The sequence below is a fragment of the Cinclus cinclus genome, chromosome Z (assembly GCF_963662255.1).
Source record: "Cinclus cinclus chromosome Z, bCinCin1.1, whole genome shotgun sequence".
Taxonomy (NCBI): Eukaryota; Metazoa; Chordata; class Aves; order Passeriformes; family Cinclidae; genus Cinclus; species Cinclus cinclus.
The window spans coordinates 4,249,916-4,271,322 of NC_085084.1; the positions used below are offsets into that span (position 1 = coordinate 4,249,916).

The 21,407-nt window shown below is 58.3% G+C and overlaps 2 protein-coding genes across 2 annotated transcripts; both read left to right on the forward strand.

The window, feature by feature from the left end:
• Positions 1 to 9,565: 9,565 nt before the first annotated feature.
• On the forward strand, positions 9,566 to 11,777 carry LOC134056695 (M-phase inducer phosphatase 2-like). The gene is made up of 8 exons (XM_062513557.1): positions 9,566 to 9,619; positions 9,790 to 9,963; positions 10,075 to 10,170; positions 10,491 to 10,553; positions 10,660 to 10,758; positions 11,176 to 11,309; positions 11,417 to 11,528; positions 11,652 to 11,777. Exons 1-8 carry the CDS (start codon positions 9,566 to 9,568, stop codon positions 11,775 to 11,777), a joined length of 858 nt encoding a protein of 285 aa, XP_062369541.1.
• A 2,915-nt stretch (positions 11,778 to 14,692) lies between these two features.
• LOC134056696 (M-phase inducer phosphatase 2-like) lies at positions 14,693 to 18,990 on the forward strand. The gene is made up of 13 exons (XM_062513559.1): positions 14,693 to 14,805; positions 14,962 to 15,273; positions 15,686 to 15,727; positions 16,021 to 16,057; positions 16,355 to 16,474; positions 16,770 to 16,841; positions 17,003 to 17,212; positions 17,288 to 17,383; positions 17,704 to 17,766; positions 17,873 to 17,971; positions 18,389 to 18,522; positions 18,630 to 18,741; positions 18,865 to 18,990. The coding sequence occupies exons 1-13, from the start codon at positions 14,693 to 14,695 to the stop codon at positions 18,988 to 18,990; spliced, it is 1,536 nt and encodes a 511-aa protein (XP_062369543.1).
• Positions 18,991 to 21,407: the final 2,417 nt, after the last annotated feature.

Here is a 21,407-nt window from a genome sequence, read left to right on the forward strand (position 1 = left end):
TTTCCCCAGCTCTTGAGAAACTCTCCCTCTGCCTTAAAGAGGGAGAACCTGATGGTGCAGCAGTGGAACCCACAAATGTTACATCTCTCCAGGCTCCAGCTGAACTGCAAGGGCACTCACAGCCAGCAGCAGTTGCCCCCGTGGAAACTAGAAAGTCTAAGGTGAAAACAAAGCACCTAGATAATAATGATCAGAAAGCAGGGCCCTCACAACCAGCAGGGGAGCCAGAGGTTGAGATCGTCACAGAGTCCCTGTCATACGAGAGTCTCCGTACTCTGCGTAAAGATGTTGTACGAAGGGGCCGTGAGGCTTTTACAACGTGGTTGCTGCGGGTCTGGGACCTTATGGGTACAGGTGTGCAGCTGGATGGTACTGAGGCAAGGAATTTGGGACCCCTAACCCAGGACTCAGGTGTGGATCACATATTCGTAAGGGAACGAGGCCCCCTTTCCCTCTGGGAGCGGCTTTTAATGAGTGTAAGAGAGAGGTTTGTCCATAGAGAGAGAATGCAGGAGCACCACCATAGAATGCGCTGGAAAACCGCTGAGGAGGGGATCCAACAGCTGAGAGAAGTAGCAATACTGGAAGTACTCTTTGGGAGGGGTGGACAACATGACAATGACCCCGACAAGGTCAGGTGCACAGGGCAGATGTTGTGGAATCTGGCACACCTGGGGCCATCTCAATACACCACATTCATTGCAGCCATTAATGCTGACACCAACCACGAGGCAGTGGGTTCTGTTGCCGATAAGCTCACAAATTTTGAGAGTATAATGAATGGCCCAGTGCAGGCTCAGGTCTCTGCCGTGATTAGGGAACTCAGAGAGGAGTTCAAGGAGGAGATAAGAGGGGTGAGGGAGGAGATGAGGAAGGTCAATGCAGCACCAGTGCGAGTCACAGATCCCAGAGTTAGAGCCCAACGTCCCCCAGCTAGGGAGAGAGGATACACCCCACGAGCTGACCTGTGGTTCTTTCTGCGTGACCATGGGGAAGACATGAGGAGGTGGGATGGGAAACCCACTTCTGCCCTGGCAGCGCGGGTGCGTCAACTCAAGGAGGGAAACACTAACCAAAGGAGCTCCACTAAAGTGAAGGTAGCCTCAACTTCCCATAACCAAGATGCAGGGTATTACAAAAGGGAGGATGATTTGTCAGATCCCCTTGAGGGAACCTCCAACATGTATGCCCAGGAAGGAAATAATAACCAGTGCTAGAGGGGCCCTGCCTCTAGCCAGGGAGAGGCACGGGAAAACCGGGTCTTTTGGACGGTGTGGATCCGATGGCCTGGCACATCAGAGCCACAAAAACATAGGGCATTAGTTGACACTGGTTCACAGGTCACCCTAATACCATCAGAACATGTTGGGGAAGAGCCTGTTTCTATTGCTGGGGTGACAGGGGGATCACAGGAATTGACTTTGCTGGAGGCTGAGGTGAGCCTGACTGGGAAAGAGTGGCAGAAGCATCCAATTGTGACTGGCCCAGAGGCACCGTGTATTCTAGGCATAGACTTCCTGAGGAATGGCTATTACAAAGACCCAAAAGGGCTCAGGTGGGCTTTTGGAATAGCTGCTGTAGAGGCAGAAAACATTAAGCAATTGAACACCTTGCTTGGACTGTCAGAGAACCCATCTGTAGTGGGACTCCTGAAGGTGAAGGAGCAGCAAGTGCCAATTGCCACCTCCACAGTGCACCACCGGCAGTACAGGACAAATCGAGATGCCATGATCCCCATCCACAAGATGATCCGTGAGCTGAAGGGCCAAGGGGTGGTCAGCAAAACCCACTCACCCTTCAACAGCCCCATCTGGCCTGTGCGCAAGTCTGATGGAGAATGGAGATTGACTGTGGACTACCGTGCATTGAATGAAGTGACTCCACCGCTGAGCGCTGCCGTGCCGGACATGCTGGAACTCCAGTACGAGCTGGAGTCCAAGGCAGCAAAGTGGTACGCCACCATTGACATTGCCAATGCATTTTTCTCCATTCCTCTGGCAGCAGAGTGCAGGCCTCAGTTTGCTTTCACCTGGAGGGGCGTGCAGTACACCTGGAACCGACTGCCCCAGGGGTGGAAACACAGCCCCACCATCTGCCATGGACTGATCCAGGCTGCACTGGAAAAGGGTGAAGCTCCAGAACATCTGCAATACTTTGATGACATCATTGTGTGGGGGAACACGGCAATGGAAGTATTTGAGAAAGGAGAAAAGATCATCCAGATTCTGCTGGGAGCCGGTTTTGCCATCAAGAGGAGCAAAGTCAAAGGTCCTGCCCGAGAGATCCAGGTCCTGGGAGTAAAGTGGCAAGACGGGCGGCGCCAAATCCCCACTGAGGTCATCAATAAGATCACCGCGATGTCTCCACCAACCAACAAGAAGGAAACACAAGCTTTCCTAGGTGCCATAGGCTTTTGGAGAATGCACATTCCTGAGTACAGCCAGATCGTCAGCCCTCTCTACCTGGTCACCCGGAAGAAGAACGAATTCCACTGGGGCCCTGAGCAGCAGCAAGCCTTTGCCCAGATCAAGCAGGAGATGGCTCATGCTGTAGCCCTCGGCCCAGTCAGGACGGGACCAGAGGTGAAGAATGTGCTCTACTCTGCAGCCGGGAACAAGGGCTTGTCCTGGAGCCTTTGGCAGAAGGTACCTGGTGAGACCCGAGGCCGACCTCTGGGATTCTGGAGCCAAAGTTACAGAGGGTCTGAAGCCAACTACACCCCAACAGAGAAGGAGATCTTGGCTGCTTATGAAGGAGTTCAAGCTGCCTCAGAAGTGATTGGCACAGAAGCACAGCTCCTCCTGGCACCCCGACTACCAGTGCTGGGGTGGATGTTTAAAGGGAAGGTCCCCTCTACCCACCACGCCACCGATGCCACATGGAGCAAGTGGATTGCCCTCATCACACAGCGCGCCCGTATCGGAAACCCAAATCGCCCTGGGATTTTGGAAATAATTACAAACTGGCCAGAAGGTGAAAATTTTGGTCTTGCCGATGAAGAGGAGCAAGAACAAGTGACCCGGGCTGATGAAGCCCCGCCATACAACCAACTGGCAGCAGATGAAACTCGCTACGCTCTTTTCACTGACGGTTCCTGTCGCATCGTGGGGATGAACCGGAAGTGGAAAGCAGCCGTATGGAGCCCCACACGACAGGTTGCACAAGCTACTGAAGGAGAAGGTGGATCAAGTCAACTTGCTGAACTCAAAGCCGTTCAGCTGGCCCTGGACATTGCTGAAAGAGAGAAGTGGCCAAAGCTTTACCTTTCCACTGATTCATGGATGGTAGCCAATGCTCTGTGGGGCTGGCTGGAAAGATGGAAAAAAGCTAACTGGCAACGTAGGGGAAAACCAATCTGGGCTGCTGATGAGTGGAAAGACATTGCCAGTCGGGTAGAGAAGCTACCCGTAAAGGTCCGTCATGTAGATGCCCATGTCCCCAAGAGTCGGGCTAATGAGGAGCACCAACACAATGAGCAAGTAGATCAGGCTGCAAGGATAGAGGTGTCACAGATAGACTTAGACTGGCAACACAAGGGAGAGTTGTTCCTGGCTCGATGGGCCCACGATGCCTCAGGTCACCAAGGCAGAGATGCTACCTATAAGTGGGCACGAGACCGAGGGGTGGATCTCACCATGGACAGTATTTCCCAGGTTATCCATGACTGTGAGACGTGTGCTGCCATCAAGCAAGCCAAGCGATTGAAGCCTCTCTGGTATGGGGGGCGGTGGTCCAAATATAAGTATGGGGAGGCCTGGCAGATTGACTACATCACACTGCCTCAGACACGCCAAGGCAAGCGCTACGTGCTGACCATGGTAGAAGCCACCACTGGATGGTTGGAGACCTACCCTGTGCCTCATGCCACTGCCCACAACACCATCCTGGGCCTGGAAAAACAAGTCCTTTGGAGACATGGTACCCCTGAGAGAATTGAGTCAGACAATGGGACTCATTTCAAGAACAGCCTCATAAGCACCTGGGCCAGAGAACACGGCATCGAGTGGGTGTACCACATTCCTTATCACGCACCAGCGGCTGGGAAAGTGGAACGGTGCAATGGGCTGCTTAAAACCACCTTGAAGGCACTGGGTGGGGGGGACATTCAAGAACTGGGAGATTAATCTACCAAAGGCCACATGGTTAGTGAACACCCAAGGTTCCACTAATCGAGCAGGCCCTGCCCAGTCTGAGCCCTTGAGAACACCAGATGGGGACAAGGTTCCAGTGGTGCATATGAGAGGTATGCTAGGAAAAACTGTTTGGGTGAACCCTGCCTCCAGCAAAGACAATCCAATTCGGGGGTGGTTTTTGCTCAAGGGCCAGGGTGTACCTGGTGGATCATGCAAAGGGATGGAAAGACCAGATGCATCCCCCAAGGAGACCTTGTTTTAGGGTGAATTACCTACAATACTGTGCCTGTATCTGTAACTGTATGGATGTCTATAATTTGAAGATTTTTAATTTGATTTGGCATGATGGTAGGGGAAAATTCGGGGTGGATAATGTTGAGGGTTAGTTCTTTCTTTTTTTTGCCTCTGTGGAATTTTCCCCATTGTCATGCTAAGATACCTGTTGACTGGGCCCTGGTTACAAGGGGGAGGGGACGGGAGGGAAGAGTGAAACCCGGCGAGATTCAAACAGCCAGAAGAGGAAGCGGAAGGCTGGGTCTCGGCCCATTTCCCCCGTGGAGTTCGGACGAGAAGGACGATCGCCTCCGGTGTCCCATCCCTGCGTCGGGGAAACCACCATCGGACCCTGCCCGGCTGTCTTCTCGCTGTGAACTACCACCATCCAGCACTCTACTGAGCACCGGGACCGACACCGTGAGCAGAGAGCTCTCTCTCTCCATCTCTCTCTCCCCCTGGGACAGCTCTGCCATCACCCCCAGCCCTCCTGCGGCTCTGCGGGACCTGCCCGCCCCCAGCACCGGGAACTGCAGCTCAGGGAAAAGGTGCCTGCAGCCAAAAAACACTGGGACTGAGTTACTGTTCTGTTTGTGGGTAATTTCATAGCTCTTGTTGTTCTTGTTTGTCTTGTTAAATATACTAGTAAAGAACTGTTATTCCTACCCCCATATCTTTGCCTGAGAGCTCTCTTAATTCCAAAATTATAATAATCGGAAGAATCACATTTTCTTTCAGTCCAAGGGGAAGCTTCTGCTTTCCTGGGCAAACACCTGTCCTTGAAACCAGGACAGCTTGGCAGGACCCCTGGGAAACTTGGGGCTGCTGTGGGACCCCCGCAGCCAGGACACTCTCTTTTCTCAGGAGGTCTCCTGAACTTTGCAGCATTCCCCTCTGAGCTGGGACACTCATTCCTCCCAGCAGGACTCCCAGAAAGTGTGGCAGCCCCCATTTGGGGGTTAGGGTTCATCAAGACACTCAGGAGCATTAATCCCTCATGTTCTGAGACCCTCCTGTAGTGATTAAGCCCCCATGTCCATGGGATCCCCAAGGTATTGACGCCCCTTGTGAGTGTGGCTGTGCTCATCAGGACCCCCAGGCCAGTAACACCTCATCCCTCTGCCTGGGACCCCCAAAGCCATGTCACCCTCATGAGAGGGGGGCGCTTCTGGTCTTTGCAGGACCCCCAGGGCTGTGGCAATAATTTTCTGGGGGACAGAGCTCTGTGGGATCCCCATGGCTGTGGGGTCTGGAAGGGGTGGGTGTCCTTAACACAAGGGTCCCCCATTCTGACCCTGGCAAGTGGCCACCCAGTGCCAAGTGCTTCAGTCATCCTTCCATCCTCCCCTCCACCTTCCCACATTCCTGATCCGCTCCCTAGAGGGGCTTTTCTATGCGCCCCCTTCCCCAGCCAGGTGACAGCGGCCTGGATATTTGTGTTGGGCCTTGCCCTTGCTTTGGTTTGGCCCCGCGAGAGAACCCAAAAAATATCCCCCAAATCCTCCTGGCTCCCCGTTTGTGCCTCCTGGTCCCCACACCCGTGTCCTGCTCCCTCCCACGCTGCCCATCAATAATCCTATTTTCAAGCTGTTGGAAGGGGCATCTGCACACACACATGGGCCAAGAGGTGTGTGCCCTCAATTAAAGAAAAGGTTGTGGAGGTCAGCAATAAAGGGGCTGTGGCATACAAGGAAGGCCACTTAACCTGCCCCAAAACTGAGCAGATAAAGCAGAAAACAGCAATGCAAATCGCCACTCAGAAGAGCAGAAGAAATGACTCCACAAAATGGCTAAACTGAGGATCTTTGCTAAAATCATCTGCAACTTCATTCTGTGTCAAATCCCCTTTCAGCTCTTCAAATGTTTTAAGGCAGCAGTTGACAAGACTTGAACAGCATAAAATGTCACTAGAGTGGCACAGAGCTTTCTCAGAATTCCTGTTCTATATATAAATGTGTATATATATATATATATATATATATACACACACGTAAAAATACATAGAATTTGCTGTTAGCAGGAGGAACTGGTGCTTTTTGCAGGGCTGTGTCAGAGCTGCTGGCTCTCAGCAGTGGAACAGCGCCTTCCAAACACCCGTGAAGTTTGGACTCCAAACACCCGTGGGGCTGGGCTCCTTCGGCACGTTTGATCTCCAAGTGGGAGAAAAGCGAGATTAGTTCCAGACTGTGATTTCCGCACCCCCCCCCCCCCCCACCCAGGTCTCTACTTAGCTCTCTTAAAATTCCAACACTTCTGGCGCATCCATGAGGAAACTGAGGCAGGCTGGAAGCACAGGGGAAATAAACACTAGGGACTCAAGGGCGTGCTTGCAAGAGCAAAGGGATCAAGCAGCTTTAAGCACAATTAACTGATTTTGGTTACGTTTAATACAGAAATAAGAGTTTTCTGGCTGGTACACAGAGCAGGCCATTCACAGCCGCCTTTAAAAAAAGAAAGTCCGCTATTAAGAAGGTCCAAGATTTCAAGCTTGCGTTCTTGTGGCTGCATGTGGCAGTCGGGGTTGTGAGGGTGGCATTAGGGCACAAGTTTGTCGCGCTGCAGGAGACACGGGAGGGACCGAGTGTCCCCTGCACTGACAGGGCGCGGCCCCGCCCGTCGTGAGGGCAGCGCTGGCCACGCCCTTTTTCTGCTGAACACGCCCTTTTCCTGCTGGACACGCCCCCTTTCGCCTCTGAAACCGCCCCCTCGTCTGCGGCTCCGCCCCCAAGCGCCTCGCGCGCCTCTCTTTGGCCCTCGCGCCCACTGCGACCTCCCATTGGCTGGGGGAGTCGCCTCGTGCGCGCCGCGGCCTCCCATTGGCTGCGGCTGCCGCTGGTGTTGTTATTCCTGTTACTGCTCTAAGCGGGAGCGGCGCGGGTGGCACCTGTCACCTCTGCTCGCCTCCTGTCGCCTCCGGCCACCTTTTATCACTTTTTGTCACGTTTTATCGCCTCTTATCGCCTTTTATCAACTCCCGCCTCTCACTGCCATCTCTTTGCACCTCTTACTTCTTGCCGTCTCTTGTTCCCCGTCCCCGGTTACTTGCCGGAGCTCGCTCTCTCGGTCCCTGCCCGGGCCATGTCACTGCGCGGTGGCCGCGGGCTGGCGGCCATCTCCCCTCTGCCCTCCCCGGGCACAGCCGCGCTCACGCCGCTGTCACTGGATAGGGCTGACCCGGCGGTCCCGGACAGGTGACGGGGGTGGCCGGGGTGCCTTTGTCCGGGGCTCGTGCCAAAGGACGCTTTTTGGGATCCCTCCTTCAGCTCCTGCCCCCGCCTCGCCGGGGCAAGAAGGGGCACCCGGGCCACGGACACTGCCCCGTGTCACCGACACTTGTCCGCCCGCAGGTACCAGGACACCCCTCAGAGGGGACGCGGGGCGCTGCCCCTCCCGCGGCTGTGGCACACGCTGTCCCCGGAGCCGCTGGCCTCGGACTGCCCCGGGGACTCGGTGTCCTCGCAGCCCACGGATCCAGGTGAGGGACTGCGGCTGCTCCGCCCCACAGCCGTCCCCAACCGCTGCTGGCTCTGGGGTCGTGCCGAAGGTGTGGGAGGGGGGTCCGAGGGGCTCGAGGCTTTTTGGGGAGTGATGGGCAGGAGCCCGTGCCTGCGGTCCCTGGGGCTCAGCCAGGAGCCGCTCCGCTGGGGACCCTGCTCGGGGTGACGCGCAGCATTCCATGCGGGACCGCTGCTCCCGACGGCGCTGCCACCCGCCTGCTGGGGGCCTCCCTGCCCGGACCCATCCTGCCCGCTGTCCTGGGCTGCGGCCAGCTCCCCGATCCCCACACCGCGGCTATCCCTGTCCCTTGTTCCCGCAGCACTGGCACCGGACTCCCCCACACAGCAGAGCTCCGCAGCCGTGAGGGAAAAGTGAGTGGCCCCATCCCCGTGTCCCCCCGGGGATACCTCCTGGCCCTGGCCCTGGCCCTGGCCCTGCCTCTCCCGAGCAGCAGGGCTTGGTCTAAGCCCGGCTGTGTCCCCCAGTCTGTGTCTGGGAGGTGACAACCTGGGCTGCTTGGGCAGGGATGCGGATGCCATCCCCCCATAAAGCTCATCTCTGTTCTCCCCACAGCTTCCAGAAAATGATGCCGAACTCTGGGAGACGTCTCAAAGAGTAAGTGGAGGGGCTGTGTCCTTGCGGCAGGACACGAATGCTAGGCTGTCCCCGTGCTCAGGCTGTCCCTGTCCCAGACCCAACAGCCAGGCTGTCCCCGTGCCCCTGCTGGGGTCCCACTCAGGCCATTGGTGTTCGTTCAGTACCTGCCCCAGGTTCCTCTGGGGAGCTGTGGCTGCCCCGGGGAGCTGTTACCCCACCCTGAGGACGTAGGGGACAGAGGTGACAGTGGCTGAGGGGTGGGACACAGCGCTTTCATTCCATCCTTTCCTTTCCCTCCTCTTGCAGCAGGAAGCTCCTTGGCCCGAGGATGCACTCCTTGCCGGTAGGTGCTGGAGGCTGTGCAGGATCCTGCCGAGTCCCCGGACGAGCAGGGACGAGGAAGATGGAGCCAGCAGCGGGGGCAGGGATCCCGCACCTGTGCAGCACCTCTCACCCCCTGGCTGTCCCACAGAAGTGTCAGCTGGAAGCCAGACCGGTCCTGAAGGACATCTCCCAGCTCCAGGTGCGCAGGGACAGAGTGCAGCAGCGCCAGACGGAGCCCGAGGATGAGGGGGCAGCGGGACCTGGGGGTCAGGGAGGGGGCAGAGGGGTGCTGATCCCGTGTCTTCCCCCGCTGCAGGAGGGCTTTGGCCCCAAAAAGCTGCAGAGGCCGGGCCAGCGGGACCGGCTGCCCGCCGGCCATGGGGCTGCCAGGAGGAACCTTCTTGCCCAGAGCCCTTCCCGCACACCAGAACTGCTGGTGAGAGACTGGAGGGTTCGGGAGGGCACCAAGAATGGCTGATCCTGCGGCTGGACGCGTTGGAGCTGCTGCCACAACCTCCCCATGGGTGGGGGCCTGCGGATGTGGGAGATGGGCGGGCTGGGAGGTCATTGGGACACCCTGACTGCAAGCCTGGAATGCACTGGGAGGTGGATGGAGCTTGGGTACGGGATCCATCCCTGCCTGGGGGTGGAAAGCAGCTGACAGGACTTGTCCCCTTCACCATCTCCTCTGCTTCTCCCCCAAGTCCCCCCAGCTGGTGCTCTGGCAGAGCGATGCCACCATGTGCCAGGGGATGGAGAACGGGCTGACCACGCCAGTGATGAAGAAGGAGGAGGCAAAGCTGGTATGTGGCAGCCTTTGGCATAGGATGGAGCCCCACAGTCCCCTCTCGGGGTCTCCAAAGGGGCCCAAGGTCCCTGAGGTGGGGGCTGATTGGTGAGCAGCACCAGCCCTGCTGCTGGGGGCTCCCAACACCCCAGGCAGCAGCACGGGCTCTCCCCACAGCGTGCGGGGAAGCGCAGCCAGTGCCGGCAGCTCTTCCGCTCGTCCTGGCTGCCCGGCAGTGTCCCCAGGCCCGTCCTGAAGCGGGGACAGCCCTCGCACAGGGGCACCCCTCTCAAGGCTAAGAAGCAGAAGAGGGTGTCTGGCAGTCCTGACCAGGAGGCGTCGGTGCAGTTGGTGGGTGATGGGGAAGGGGAGGAGTGGGACCAGCCTGTCCAGCAGCACTGGGCCACGTCCCTGCTGTTCCAGAGCCTCTGATGTCATCTGGGGCTGTGTGTGTCTCCACAGGGAGTGGGGCTGGAGCCTTCCAGATCCGCCCAGCTTGAGGAGATGGAGAAAGTGCTGGCCAGCGATGAGCAGGAGCTCATTGGGGACTTCTCCATGGTAGAGCCACGAGGATGGGGCAGGGCTGCATTATTGGGAGCAGGGACCATCACTGGAGCCCTGCAAGAGCCCAAAGCCAGCTGGTGGCCCTTGGCTGGGGACACAGGGCTGTGACTGCCCAGCATGCAGTCCCTGCACTGGATAAAGAGCCCCATCACTGCTCCTCTGGGTCCATGCCAATGCCACGGCCACATGTATCTGCCCTTTCCCCTCCTGCGGGTGCAGAACTGACCACTGGGAGCTCCTGGGCTGGGGGGACAGGTGCCACCCCCAGGACGTGTCCCTAGGACAGGGATGACCCCGCATCCTCTCTCCTCCAGCCTCACCTCCTGCCGACGGTGGAAGGGAAGGACCCAAGCCTGAAGTACATCTCCCCTGGCACGGTAAGGGGACAGTGACCCTTTGCCAGGCCCCCCAAGGGGCTGCCTGCCTATTCCACCCCCCACCTGCCCCCGTGTGTCCCCCCTTGGTGACTTGTTCCCCCCGCAGCTGGTGGCAGTGCTGACGGGGCACTTCAGCAGCTTCCTCGAGAGCAACATCGTGGTGGACTGCCGGTACCCCTACGAATACGAGGGGGGCCACATCACGGTCAGAACTCCACGCTGCCCCCGCCCTCTGTGCTCCTGGGACTGGGAGGAACGGGAGGAACCGCCACGAGGGGTTGAGCATAACGCCAGCAAGGGGTTCAGGATCGCCCGGGATTTGTTGAGTACCCTCTGAGAGATGAAGCAAAGATATAGAGCTCCCAGAGAGGAGTAAAGCAGCCTCACCAGAGGTACTCTGAGCCTCCAGAGAGCTTGAGCAGCCCCTCAGGAAGGGTACAGAGCTGCCCAGAGGGACAGAGCAGCCCCAAGGGGAGTGTCAAGACACTCCCTAAAAGGTTGATTCCCAGCTGGAAAGAGGAGTATGACAGTGGGGGAGGCTGTGGGGCAGCGTCCGTGGGTCCCTGCAGAAAATGAAATGGGAGGCAGAGTGGAGAAAGGTGCCTCGTGTGTCCGTCCCCAGGGTGCTGTCAACCTGCCGCTGCAGCGGGATGTGGAGGAATTCCTGCTGGAGCAGCCCAGTGTGGCGCTGGACAGCAGCAAGAGGGTGATCGTCATCTTCCACTGCGAGTTCTCTGTTGAAAGGGGCCCCAAAATGTGAGCGATGCCTCGGTGGGGGGAGGGCACTTTGGGGTCTGCCCGTCCCCCAGGCACGCCTGGATCCCCGCACGGGGCTGATCCCGTGGCCTTTCCCTGAGTCACAGGTGCAAGTTCCTGCGGGAGAGGGATCGGTCCTGCCACGAGTACCCGCAGCTGCAGTACCCTGAGCTCTACGTCTTGAACGGGGGGTACCGCGAGTTCTTCTTCCAGTTCCCGGTGAGTCCCCTCCCGGTGTCCCCTCGCTGGCAGGAGCTGAGGGGGGCGCACGGCAGTGGGGAGGGGCAGTTCTGGCTCTGAGCCCCTTCCCTGCAATGGGGCTGACGGAGCCGTGCGTTGCAGAGCCACTGCGAGCCCCGGGACTATCGGCCCATGGCGCACCCGGCGTTCAAGGAGGAGCTGCGCAAATTCCGCGGGCAGAGCCGGCGCGGCCGGCGGGAGCTCTTGGTCCGCGGGCGGGACCTGTGACCATCCATCCATCCATCCATCCATCCATCCATCCTTCCATCCATCCATGCATCCCACCGGGGAACAACTGTAGGAAGAGTTCCCTTGGCCAGGGATGCGCCTCGGCTTGCTCTTGTTTGTTAGGATGTGTTTGGGAAGGTATTTAGAGTTAAGATTGGTTTTGCGTTTGTTTATTGTTACAAATGGTTTTGTTTTGTTTTTTGCTATAAGTATTTTTTATTTATGGTCTTCCGTATTTTTTGTTTATTGTAAATACTTTATTGTTATTAATATTTTTGTGTTTGTCTGTTGCTAGGATGGTTTGTTAATTACAATGTCTGTTAATAAACTCCTATTGTAGGAGAACAAACCTGGCTCCTGAGCTGTCCCTGCCCACTCCAGGGCTCTGCAGTAGGAACGGAGGGGTGGGGGGACGGGCAGGCTGGGATGGAGGACTCTGGGGCTCTGGGGACAGGGACAGCTGCTGGCAGAGGACAGGGATAGGGTTTCCCTGGGCTGTGGTGGCTTCCCCACAGACAAGGTGGGTGGGGAAGGGGCAAGTGTTGGCCCCTTGGCTGCTGCTCCTGCAGGGTGGGGCGGCAGCAGTATGGCCCTGGACCCGCATGGGACCCTCTTTCCTGGACATGCTGGGCTTGGCAGGACCCCTGGGAAACTTGGGGCTGCTGTGGGACCCCCGCAGCCAGGACACTCTCTTTTCTCAGGAGGTCTCCTGAACTTTGCAGCATTCCCCTCTGAGCTGGGACACTCATTCCTCCCAGCAGGACTCCCAGAAAGTGTGGCAGCCCCCATTTGGGGGTTAGGGTTCATCAAGACACTCAGGAGCATTAATCCCTCATGTTCTGAGACCCTCCTGTAGTGATTAAGCCCCCATGTCCATGGGATCCCCAAGGTATTGACGCCCCTTGTGAGTGTGGCTGTGCTCATCAGGACCCCCAGGCCAGTAACACCTCATCCCTCTGCCTGGGACCCCCAAAGCCATGTCACCCTCATGAGAGGGGGGCGCTTCTGGTCTTTGCAGGACCCCCAGGGCTGTGGCAATAATTTTCTGGGGGACAGAGCTCTGTGGGATCCCCATGGCTGTGGGGTCTGGAAGGGGTGGGTGTCCTTAACACAAGGGTCCCCGATTCTGACCCTGGCAAGTGGCCACCCAGTGCCAAGTGCTTCAGTCATCCTTCCATCCTCCCCTCCACCTTCCCACATTCCTGATCCGCTCCCTAGAGGGGCTTTTCTATGCGCCCCCTTCCCCAGCCAGGTGACAGCGGCCTGGATATTTGTGTTGGGCCTTGCCTTTGCTTTGGTTTGGCCCCGCGAGAGAACCCAAAAAATATCCCCCAAATCCTCCTGGCTCCCCGTTTGTGCCTCCTGGTCCCCACACCCGTGTCCTGCTCCCTCCCAAGCTGCCCATCAATAATCCTATTTTCAAGCTGTTGGAAGGGGCATCTGCACACACACATGGGCCAAGAGGTGTGTGCCCTCAATTAAAGAAAAGGTTGTGGAGGTCAGCAATAAAGGGGCTGTGGCATACAAGGAAGGCCACTTAGCCTGCCCCAAAACTGAGCAGATAAAGCAGAAAACAGCAATGCAAATCACCACTCAGAAGAGCAGAAGAAATGACTACACAAAATGGCTAAACTGAGGATCTTTGCTAAAATCATCTGCAACTTCATTCTGTGTCAAATCCCCTTTCAGCTCTTCAAATGTTTTAAGGCAGCAGTTGACAAGACTTGAACAGCATAAAATGTCACTAGAGTGGCACAGAGCTTTCTCAGAATTCCTGTTCTATATATAAATGTGTGTATATATATATATATATATACACACACGTAAAAATACATAGAATTTGCTGTTAGCAGGAGGAACTGGTGCTTTTTGCAGGGCTGTGTCAGAGCTGCTGGCTCTCAGCAGTGGAACAGCGCCTTCCAAACACCCGTGAAGTTTGGACTCCAAACACCCGTGGGGCTGGGCTCCTTCAGCACGTTTGATCTCCAAGTGGGAGAAAAGCGAGATTAGTTCCAGACTGTGATTTCCGCCCCCCCCCCCCCCCCCCCCCCCAGGTCTCTACTTAGCTCTCTTAAAATTCCAACACTTCTGGCGCATCCATGAGGAAACTGAGGCAGGCTGGAAGCACAGGGGAAATAAACACTAGGGACTCAAGGGCGTGCTTGCAAGAGCAAAGGAATCAAGCAGCTTGAAGCACAATTAACTGATTTTGGTTACGTTTAATACAGAAGTAAGAGTTTTCTGGCTGGTACACAGAGCAGGCCATTCACAGCCGCCTTTAAAAAAAGAAAGTCCGCTATTAAGAAGGTCCAAGATTTCAAGCTTGCGTTCTTGTGGCTGCATGTGGCAGTCGGGGTTGTGAGGGTGGCATTAGGGCACAAGTTTGTCGCGCTGCAGGAGACACGGGAGGGACCGAGTGTCCCCTGCACTGACAGGGCGCGGCCCCGCCCGTCGTGAGGGCAGCGCTGGCCACGCCCTTTTTCTGCTGAACACGCCCCCTTTTTCTGCTGGACACGCCCCCTTTCGCCTCTGAAACCGCCCCCTCGTCTGCGGCTCCGCCCCCAAGCGCCTCGCGCGCCTCTCTTTGGCCCTCGCGCCCACTGCGACCTCCCATTGGCTGGGGGAGTCGCCTCGTGCGCGCCGCGGCCTCCCATTGGCTGCGGCTGCCGCTGGTGTTGTTATTCCTGTTACTGCTCTAAGCGGGAGCGGCGCGGGTGGCACCTGTCACCTCTGCTCGCCTCCTGTCGCCTCCGGCCACCTTTTATCACTTTTTGTCACCTTTTATCGCCTCTTATCGCCTTTTATCAACTCCCGCCTCTCACTGCCATCTCTTTGCACCTCTTACTTCTTGCCGTCTCTTGTCCCCCGTCCCCGGTTACTTGCCGGAGCTCGCTCTCTCGGTCCCTGCCCGGGCCATGTCACTGCGCGGTGGCCGCGGGCTGGCGGCCATCTCCCCTCTGCCCTCCCCGGGCACAGCCGCGCTCACGCCGCTGTCACTGGATAGGGCTGACCCGGCGGTCCCGGACAGGTGACGGGGGTGGCCGGGGTGCCTTTGTCCGGGGCTCGTGCCAAAGGACGCTTTTTGGGATCCCTCCTTCAGCTCCTGCCCCCGCCTCGCCGGGGCAAGAAGGGGCACCCGGGCCACGGACACTGCCCCGTGTCACCGACACTTGTCCGCCCGCAGGTACCAGGACACCCCTCAGAGGGGACGCGGGGCGCTGCCCCTCCCGCGGCTGTGGCACACGCTGTCCCCGGAGCCGCTGGCCTCGGACTGCCCCGGGGACTCGGTGTCCTCGCAGCCCACGGATCCAGGTGAGGGACTGCGGCTGCTCCGCCCCACAGCCGTCCCCAACCGCTGCTGGCTCTGGGGTCGTGCCGAAGGTGTGGGAGGGGGGTCCGAGGGGCTCGAGGCTTTTTGGGGAGTGATGGGCAGGAGCCCGTGCCTGCGGTCCCTGGGGCTCAGCCAGGAGCCGCTCCGCTGGGGACCCTGCTCGGGGTGACGCGCAGCATTCCATGCGGGACCGCTGCTCCCGACGGCGCTGCCACCCGCCTGCTGGGGGCCTCCCTGCCCGGACCCATCCTGCCCGCTGTCCTGGGCTGCGGCCAGCTCCCCGATCCCCACACCGCGGCTATCCCTGTCCCTTGTTCCCGCAGCACTGGCACCGGACTCCCCCACACAGCAGAGCTCCGCAGCCGTGAGGGAAAAGTGAGTGGCCCCATCCCCGTGTCCCCCCGGGGATACCTCCTGGCCCTGGCCCTGGCCCTGGCCCTGCCTCTCCCGAGCAGCAGGGCTCGGTCTAAGCCCGGCTGTGTCCCCCAGTCTGTGTCTGGGAGGTGACAACCTGGGCTGCTTGGGCAGGGATGCGGATGCCATCCCCCCATAAAGCTCATCTCTGCTCTCCCCACAGCTTCCAGAAAATGATGCCGAACTCTGGGAGACGTCTCAAAGAGTAAGTGGAGGGGCTGTGTCCTTGTGGCAGGACACGAATGCTAGGCTGTCCCCGTGCTCAGGCTGTCCCTGTCCCAGACCCAAGAGCCAGGCTGTCCCCGTGCCCCTGCTGGGGTCCCACTCAGGCCATTGGTGTTCGTTCAGTACCTGCCCCAGGTTCCTTTGGGGAGCTGTGGCTGCCCCGGGGAGCTGTTACCCCACCCTGAGGACGTAGGGGACAGAGGTGACAGTGGCAGAGGGGTGGGACACAGCGCTTTCATTCCATCCTTTCCTTTCCTTTCCCTCCTCTTGCAGCAGGAAGCTCCTTGGCCAGAGGATGCACTCCTTGCCGGTAGGTGCTGGAGGCTGTGCAGGATCCTGCCGAGTCCCCAGACGAGCAGGGACGAGGAAGATGGAGCCAGCAGCGGGGGCAGGGATCCCGCACCTGTGCAGCACCTCTCACCCCCTGGCTGTCCCACAGAAGTGTCAGCTGGAAGCCAGACCGGTCCTGAAGGACATCTCCCAGCTCCAGGTGCGCAGGGACAGAGTGCAGCAGCGCCAGACGGAGCCCGAGGATGAGGGGGCAGCGGGACCTGGGGGTCAGGGAGGGGGCAGAGGGGTGCTGATCCCGTGTCTTCCCCCGCTGCAGGAGGGCTTTGGCCCCAAAAAGCTGCAGAGGCCGGGCCAGCGGGACCGGCTGCCCGCCGGCCATGGGGCTGCCAGGAGGAACCTTCTTGCCCAGAGCCCTTCCCGCACACCAGAAGTGCTGGTGAGAGACTGGAGGGTTCGGGAGGGCACCAAGAATGGCTGATCCTGCGGCTGGACGCGTTGGAGCTGCTGCCACAACCTCCCCATGGGTGGGGGCCTGCGGATGTGGGAGATGGGCGGGCTGGGAGGTCATTGGGACACCCTGACTGCAAGCCTGGAATGCACTGGGAGGTGGATGGAGCTTGGGTACGGGATCCATCCCTGCCTGGGGGTGGAAAGCAGCTGACAGGACTTGTCCCCTTCACCATCTCCTCTGCTTCTGCCCCAAGTCCCCCCAGCTGGTGCTCTGGCAGAGCGATGCCACCATGTGCCAGGGGATGGAGAACGGGCTGACCACGCCAGTGATGAAGAAGGAGGAGGCAAAGCTGGTATGTGGCAGCCTTTGGCATAGGATGGAGCCCCACAGTCCCCTCTCGGGGTCTCCAAAGGGGCCCAAGGTCCCTGAGGTGGGGGCTGGTTGGTGAGCAGCACCAGCCCTGCTGCTGGGGGCTCCCAACACCCCAGGCAGCAGCACGGGCTCTCCCCACAGCGTGCGGGGAAGCGCAGCCAGTGCCGGCAGCTCTTCCGCTCGTCCTGGCTGCCCGGCAGTGTCCCCAGGCCCGTCCTGAAGCGGGGACAGCCCTCGCACAGGGGCACCCCTGTCAAGGCTAAGAAGCAGAAGAGGGTGTCTGGCAGTCCTGACCAGGAGGCGTCGGTGCAGTTGGTGGGTGATGGGGAAGGGGAGGAGTGGGACCAGCCTGTCCAGCAGCACTGGGCCACGTCCCTGCTGTTCCAGAGCCTCTGATGTCATCTGGGGCTATGTGCGTCTCCACAGGGCGTGGGGCTGGAGCCTTCCAGATCCGCCCAGCTTGAGGAGATGGAGAAAGTGCTGGCCAGCGATGAGCAGGAGCTCATTGGGGACTTCTCCAAGGTAGAGCCACGAGGATGGGGCAGGGCTGCATTATTCGGAACAGGGACCATCACTGGAGCCCTGCAAGAGCCCAAAGCCAGCTGGTGGCCCTTGGCTGGGGACACAGGGCTGCGACTGCCCAGCATGCAGTCCCTGCACTGGATAAAGAGCCCCATCACTGCTCCTCTGGGTCCATGCCAATGCCACGGCCACATGTATCTGCCCTTTCCCCTCCTGTGGGTGCAGAACTGACCACTGGGAGCTCCTGGGCTGGGGGGACAGGTGCCACCCCCAGGACGTGTCCCTAGGACAGGGATGACCCCGCATCCTCTCTCCTCCAGCCTCACCTCCTGCCGACGGTGGAAGGGAAGGACCCAAGCCTGAAGTACATCTCCCCTGGCACGGTAAGGGGACAGTGACCCTTTGCCAGGCCCCCCAAGGGGCTGCCTGCCTACTCCACCCCCCACCTGCCACCGTGTGTCCCCCCTTGGTGACTTGTTCCCCCCGCAGCTGGTGGCAGTGCTGACGGGGCACTTCAGCAGCTTCCTCGAGAGCAGCATCGTGGTGGACTGCCGGTACCCCTACGAATACGAGGGGGGCCACATCACGGTCAGAACTCCACGCTCCCCCCGCCCTCTGTGCTCCTGGGACTGGGAGGAACGGGAGGAACCGCCACGAGGGGTTGAGCATAACGCCAGCAAGGGGTTCAGGATCGCCCGGGATTTGTTGAGTACCCTCTGAGAGATGAAGCAAAGATATAGAGCTCCCAGAGAGGAGTAAAGCAGCCTCACCAGAGGTACTCTGAGCCTCCAGAGAGCTTGAGCAGCCCCTCAGGAAGGGTACAGAGCTGCCCAGAGGGACAGAGCAGCCCCAAGGGGAGTGTCAAGACACTCCCTAAAAGGTTGATTCCCAGCTGGAAAGAGGAGCATGACAGTGGGGGAGGCTGTGGGGCAGCGTCCGTGGGTCCCTGCAGAAAATGAAATGGGAGGCAGAGTGGAGAAAGGTGCCTCGTGTGTCCGTCCCCAGGGTGCTGTCAACCTGCCGCTGCAGCGGGATGTGGAGGAATTCCTGCTGGAGCAGCCCAGTGTGGCGCTGGACAGCAGCAAGAGGGTGATCGTCATCTTCCACTGCGAGTTCTCTGTTGAAAGGGGCCCCAAAATGTGAGCGATGCCTCGGTGGGGGGAGGGCACTTTGGGGTCTGCCCGTCCCCCAGGCACGCCTGGATGCCCGCACGGGGCTGATCCCGTGGCCTTTCCCTGAGTCACAGGTGCAAGTTCCTGCGGGAGAGGGATCGGTCCTGCCACGAGTACCCGCAGCTGCAGTACCCTGAGCTCTACGTCTTGAACGGGGGGTACCGCGAGTTCTTCTTCCAGTTCCCGGTGAGTCCCCTCCCGGTGTCCCCTCGCTGGCAGGAGCTGAGGGGGGCGCACGGCAGTGGGGAGGGGCAGTTCTGGCTCTGAGCCCCTTCCCTGCAATGGGGCTGACGGAGCCGTGCGTTGCAGAGCCACTGCGAGCCCCGGGACTATCGGCCCATGGCGCACCCGGCGTTCAAGGAGGAGCTGCGCAAATTCCGCGGGCAGAGCCGGCGCGGCCGGCGGGAGCTCTTGGTCCGCGGGCGGGACCTGTGACCATCCATCCATCCATCCATCCATCCATCCATCCATCCATCCATGCATCCCACCGGGGAACAACTGTAGGAAGAGTTCCCTTGGCCAGGGATGCGCCTCGGCTTGCTCTTGTTTGTTAGGATGTGTTTGGGAAGGTATTTAGAGTTAAGATTGGTTTTGCGTTTGTTTATTGTTACAAATGGTTTTGTTTTGTTTTTTGCTATAAGTATTTTTTATTTATGGTCTTCCATATTTTTTGTTTATTGTAAATAGTTTATTGTTATTAATATTTTTGTGTTTGTCTGTTGCTAGGATGGTTTGTTAATTACAATGTCTGTTAATAAACTCCTATTGTAGGAGAACAAACCTGGCTCCTGAGCTGTCCCTGCCCACACCAGGGCTCTGCAATAGGAACGGAGGGGTGGGGGGACGGGCAGGCTGGGATGGAGGACTCTGGGGCTCTGGGGACAGGGACAGCTGCTGGCAGAGGACAGGGATAGGGTTTCCCTGGGCTGTGGTGGCTTCCCCACAGACAAGGTGGGTGGGGAAGGGGCAAGTGTTGGCCCCTTGGCTGCTGCTCCTGCAGGGTGGGGCGGCAGCAGTATGGCCCTGGACCCGCATGGGACCCTCTTTCCTGGACATGCTGGGCTTGGCAGGACCCCTGGGAAACTTGGGGCTGCTGTGGGACCCCCGCAGCCAGGACACTCTCTTTTCTCAGGAGGTCTCCTGAACTTTGCAGCATTCCCCTCTGAGCTGGGACACTCATTCCTCCCAGCAGGACTCCCAGAAAGTGTGGCAGCCCCCATTTGGGGGTTAGGGTTCATCAAGACACTCAGGAGCATTAATCCCTCATGTTCTGAGACCCTCCTGTAGTGATTAAGCCCCCATGTCCATGGGATCCCCAAGGTATTGACGCCCCTTGTGAGTGTGGCTGTGCTCATCAGGACCCCCAGGCCAGTAACACCTCATCCCTCTGCCTGGGACCCCCAAAGCCATGTCACCCTCATGAGAGGGGGGCGCTTCTGGTCTTTGCAGGACCCCCAGGGCTGTGGCAATAATTTTCTGGGGGACAGAGCTCTGTGGGATCCCCATGGCTGTGGGGTCTGGAAGGGGTGGGTGTCCTTAACACAAGGGTCCCCGATTCTGACCCTGGCAAGTGGCCACCCAGTGCCAAGTGCTTCAGTCATCCTTCCATCCTCCCCTCCACCTTCCCACATTCCTGATCCGCTCCCTAGAGGGGCTTTTCTATGCGCCCCCTTCCCCAGCCAGGTGACAGCGGCCTGGATATTTGTGTTGGGCCTTGCCTTTGCTTTGGTTTGGCCCCGCGAGAGAACCCAAAAAATATCCCCCAAATCCTCCTGGCTCCCCGTTTGTGCCTCCTGGTCCCCACACCCGTGTCCTGCTCCCTCCCAAGCTGCCCATCAATAATCCTATTTTCAAGCTGTTGGAAGGGGCATCTGCACACACACATGGGCCAAGAGGTGTGTGCCCTCAATTAAAGAAAAGGTTGTGGAGGTCAGCAATAAAGGGGCTGTGGCATACAAGGAAGGCCACTTAACCTGCCCCAAAACTGAGCAGATAAAGCAGAAAACAGCAATGCAAATCACCACTCAGAAGAGCAGAAGAAATGACTACACAAAATGGCTAAACTGAGGATCTTTGCTAAAATCATCTGCAACTTCATTCTGTGTCAAATCCCCTTTCAGCTCTTCAAATGTTTTAAGGCAGCAGTTGACAAGACTTGAACAGCATAAAATGTCACTAGAGTGGCACAGAGCTTTCTCAGAATTCCTGTTCTATATATAAATGTGTGTATATATATATATATATACACACACGTAAAAATACATAGAATTTGCTGTTAGCAGGAGGAACTGGTGCTTTTTGCAGGGCTGTGTCAGAGCTGCTGGCTCTCAGCAGTGGAACAGCGCCTTCCAAACACCCGTGAAGTTTGGACTCCAAACACCCGTGGGGCTGGGCTCCTTCAGCACGTTTGATCTCCAAGTGGGAGAAAAGCGAGATTAGTTCCAGACTGTGATTTCCGCCCCCCCCCCCCCCCCCCCCAGGTCTCTACTTAGCTCTCTTAAAATTCCAACACTTCTGGCGCATCCATGAGGAAACTGAGGCAGGCTGGAAGCACAGGGGAAATAAACACTAGGGACTCAAGGGCGTGCTTGCAAGAGCAAAGGAATCAAGCAGCTTGAAGCACAATTAACTGATTTTGGTTACGTTTAATACAGAAGTAAGAGTTTTCTGGCTGGTACACAGAGCAGGCCATTCACAGCCGCCTTTAAAAAAAGAAAGTCCGCTATTAAGAAGGTCCAAGATTTCAAGCTTGCGTTCTTGTGGCTGCATGTGGCAGTCGGGGTTGTGAGGGTGGCATTAGGGCACAAGTTTGTCGCGCTGCAGGAGACACGGGAGGGACCGAGTGTCCCCTG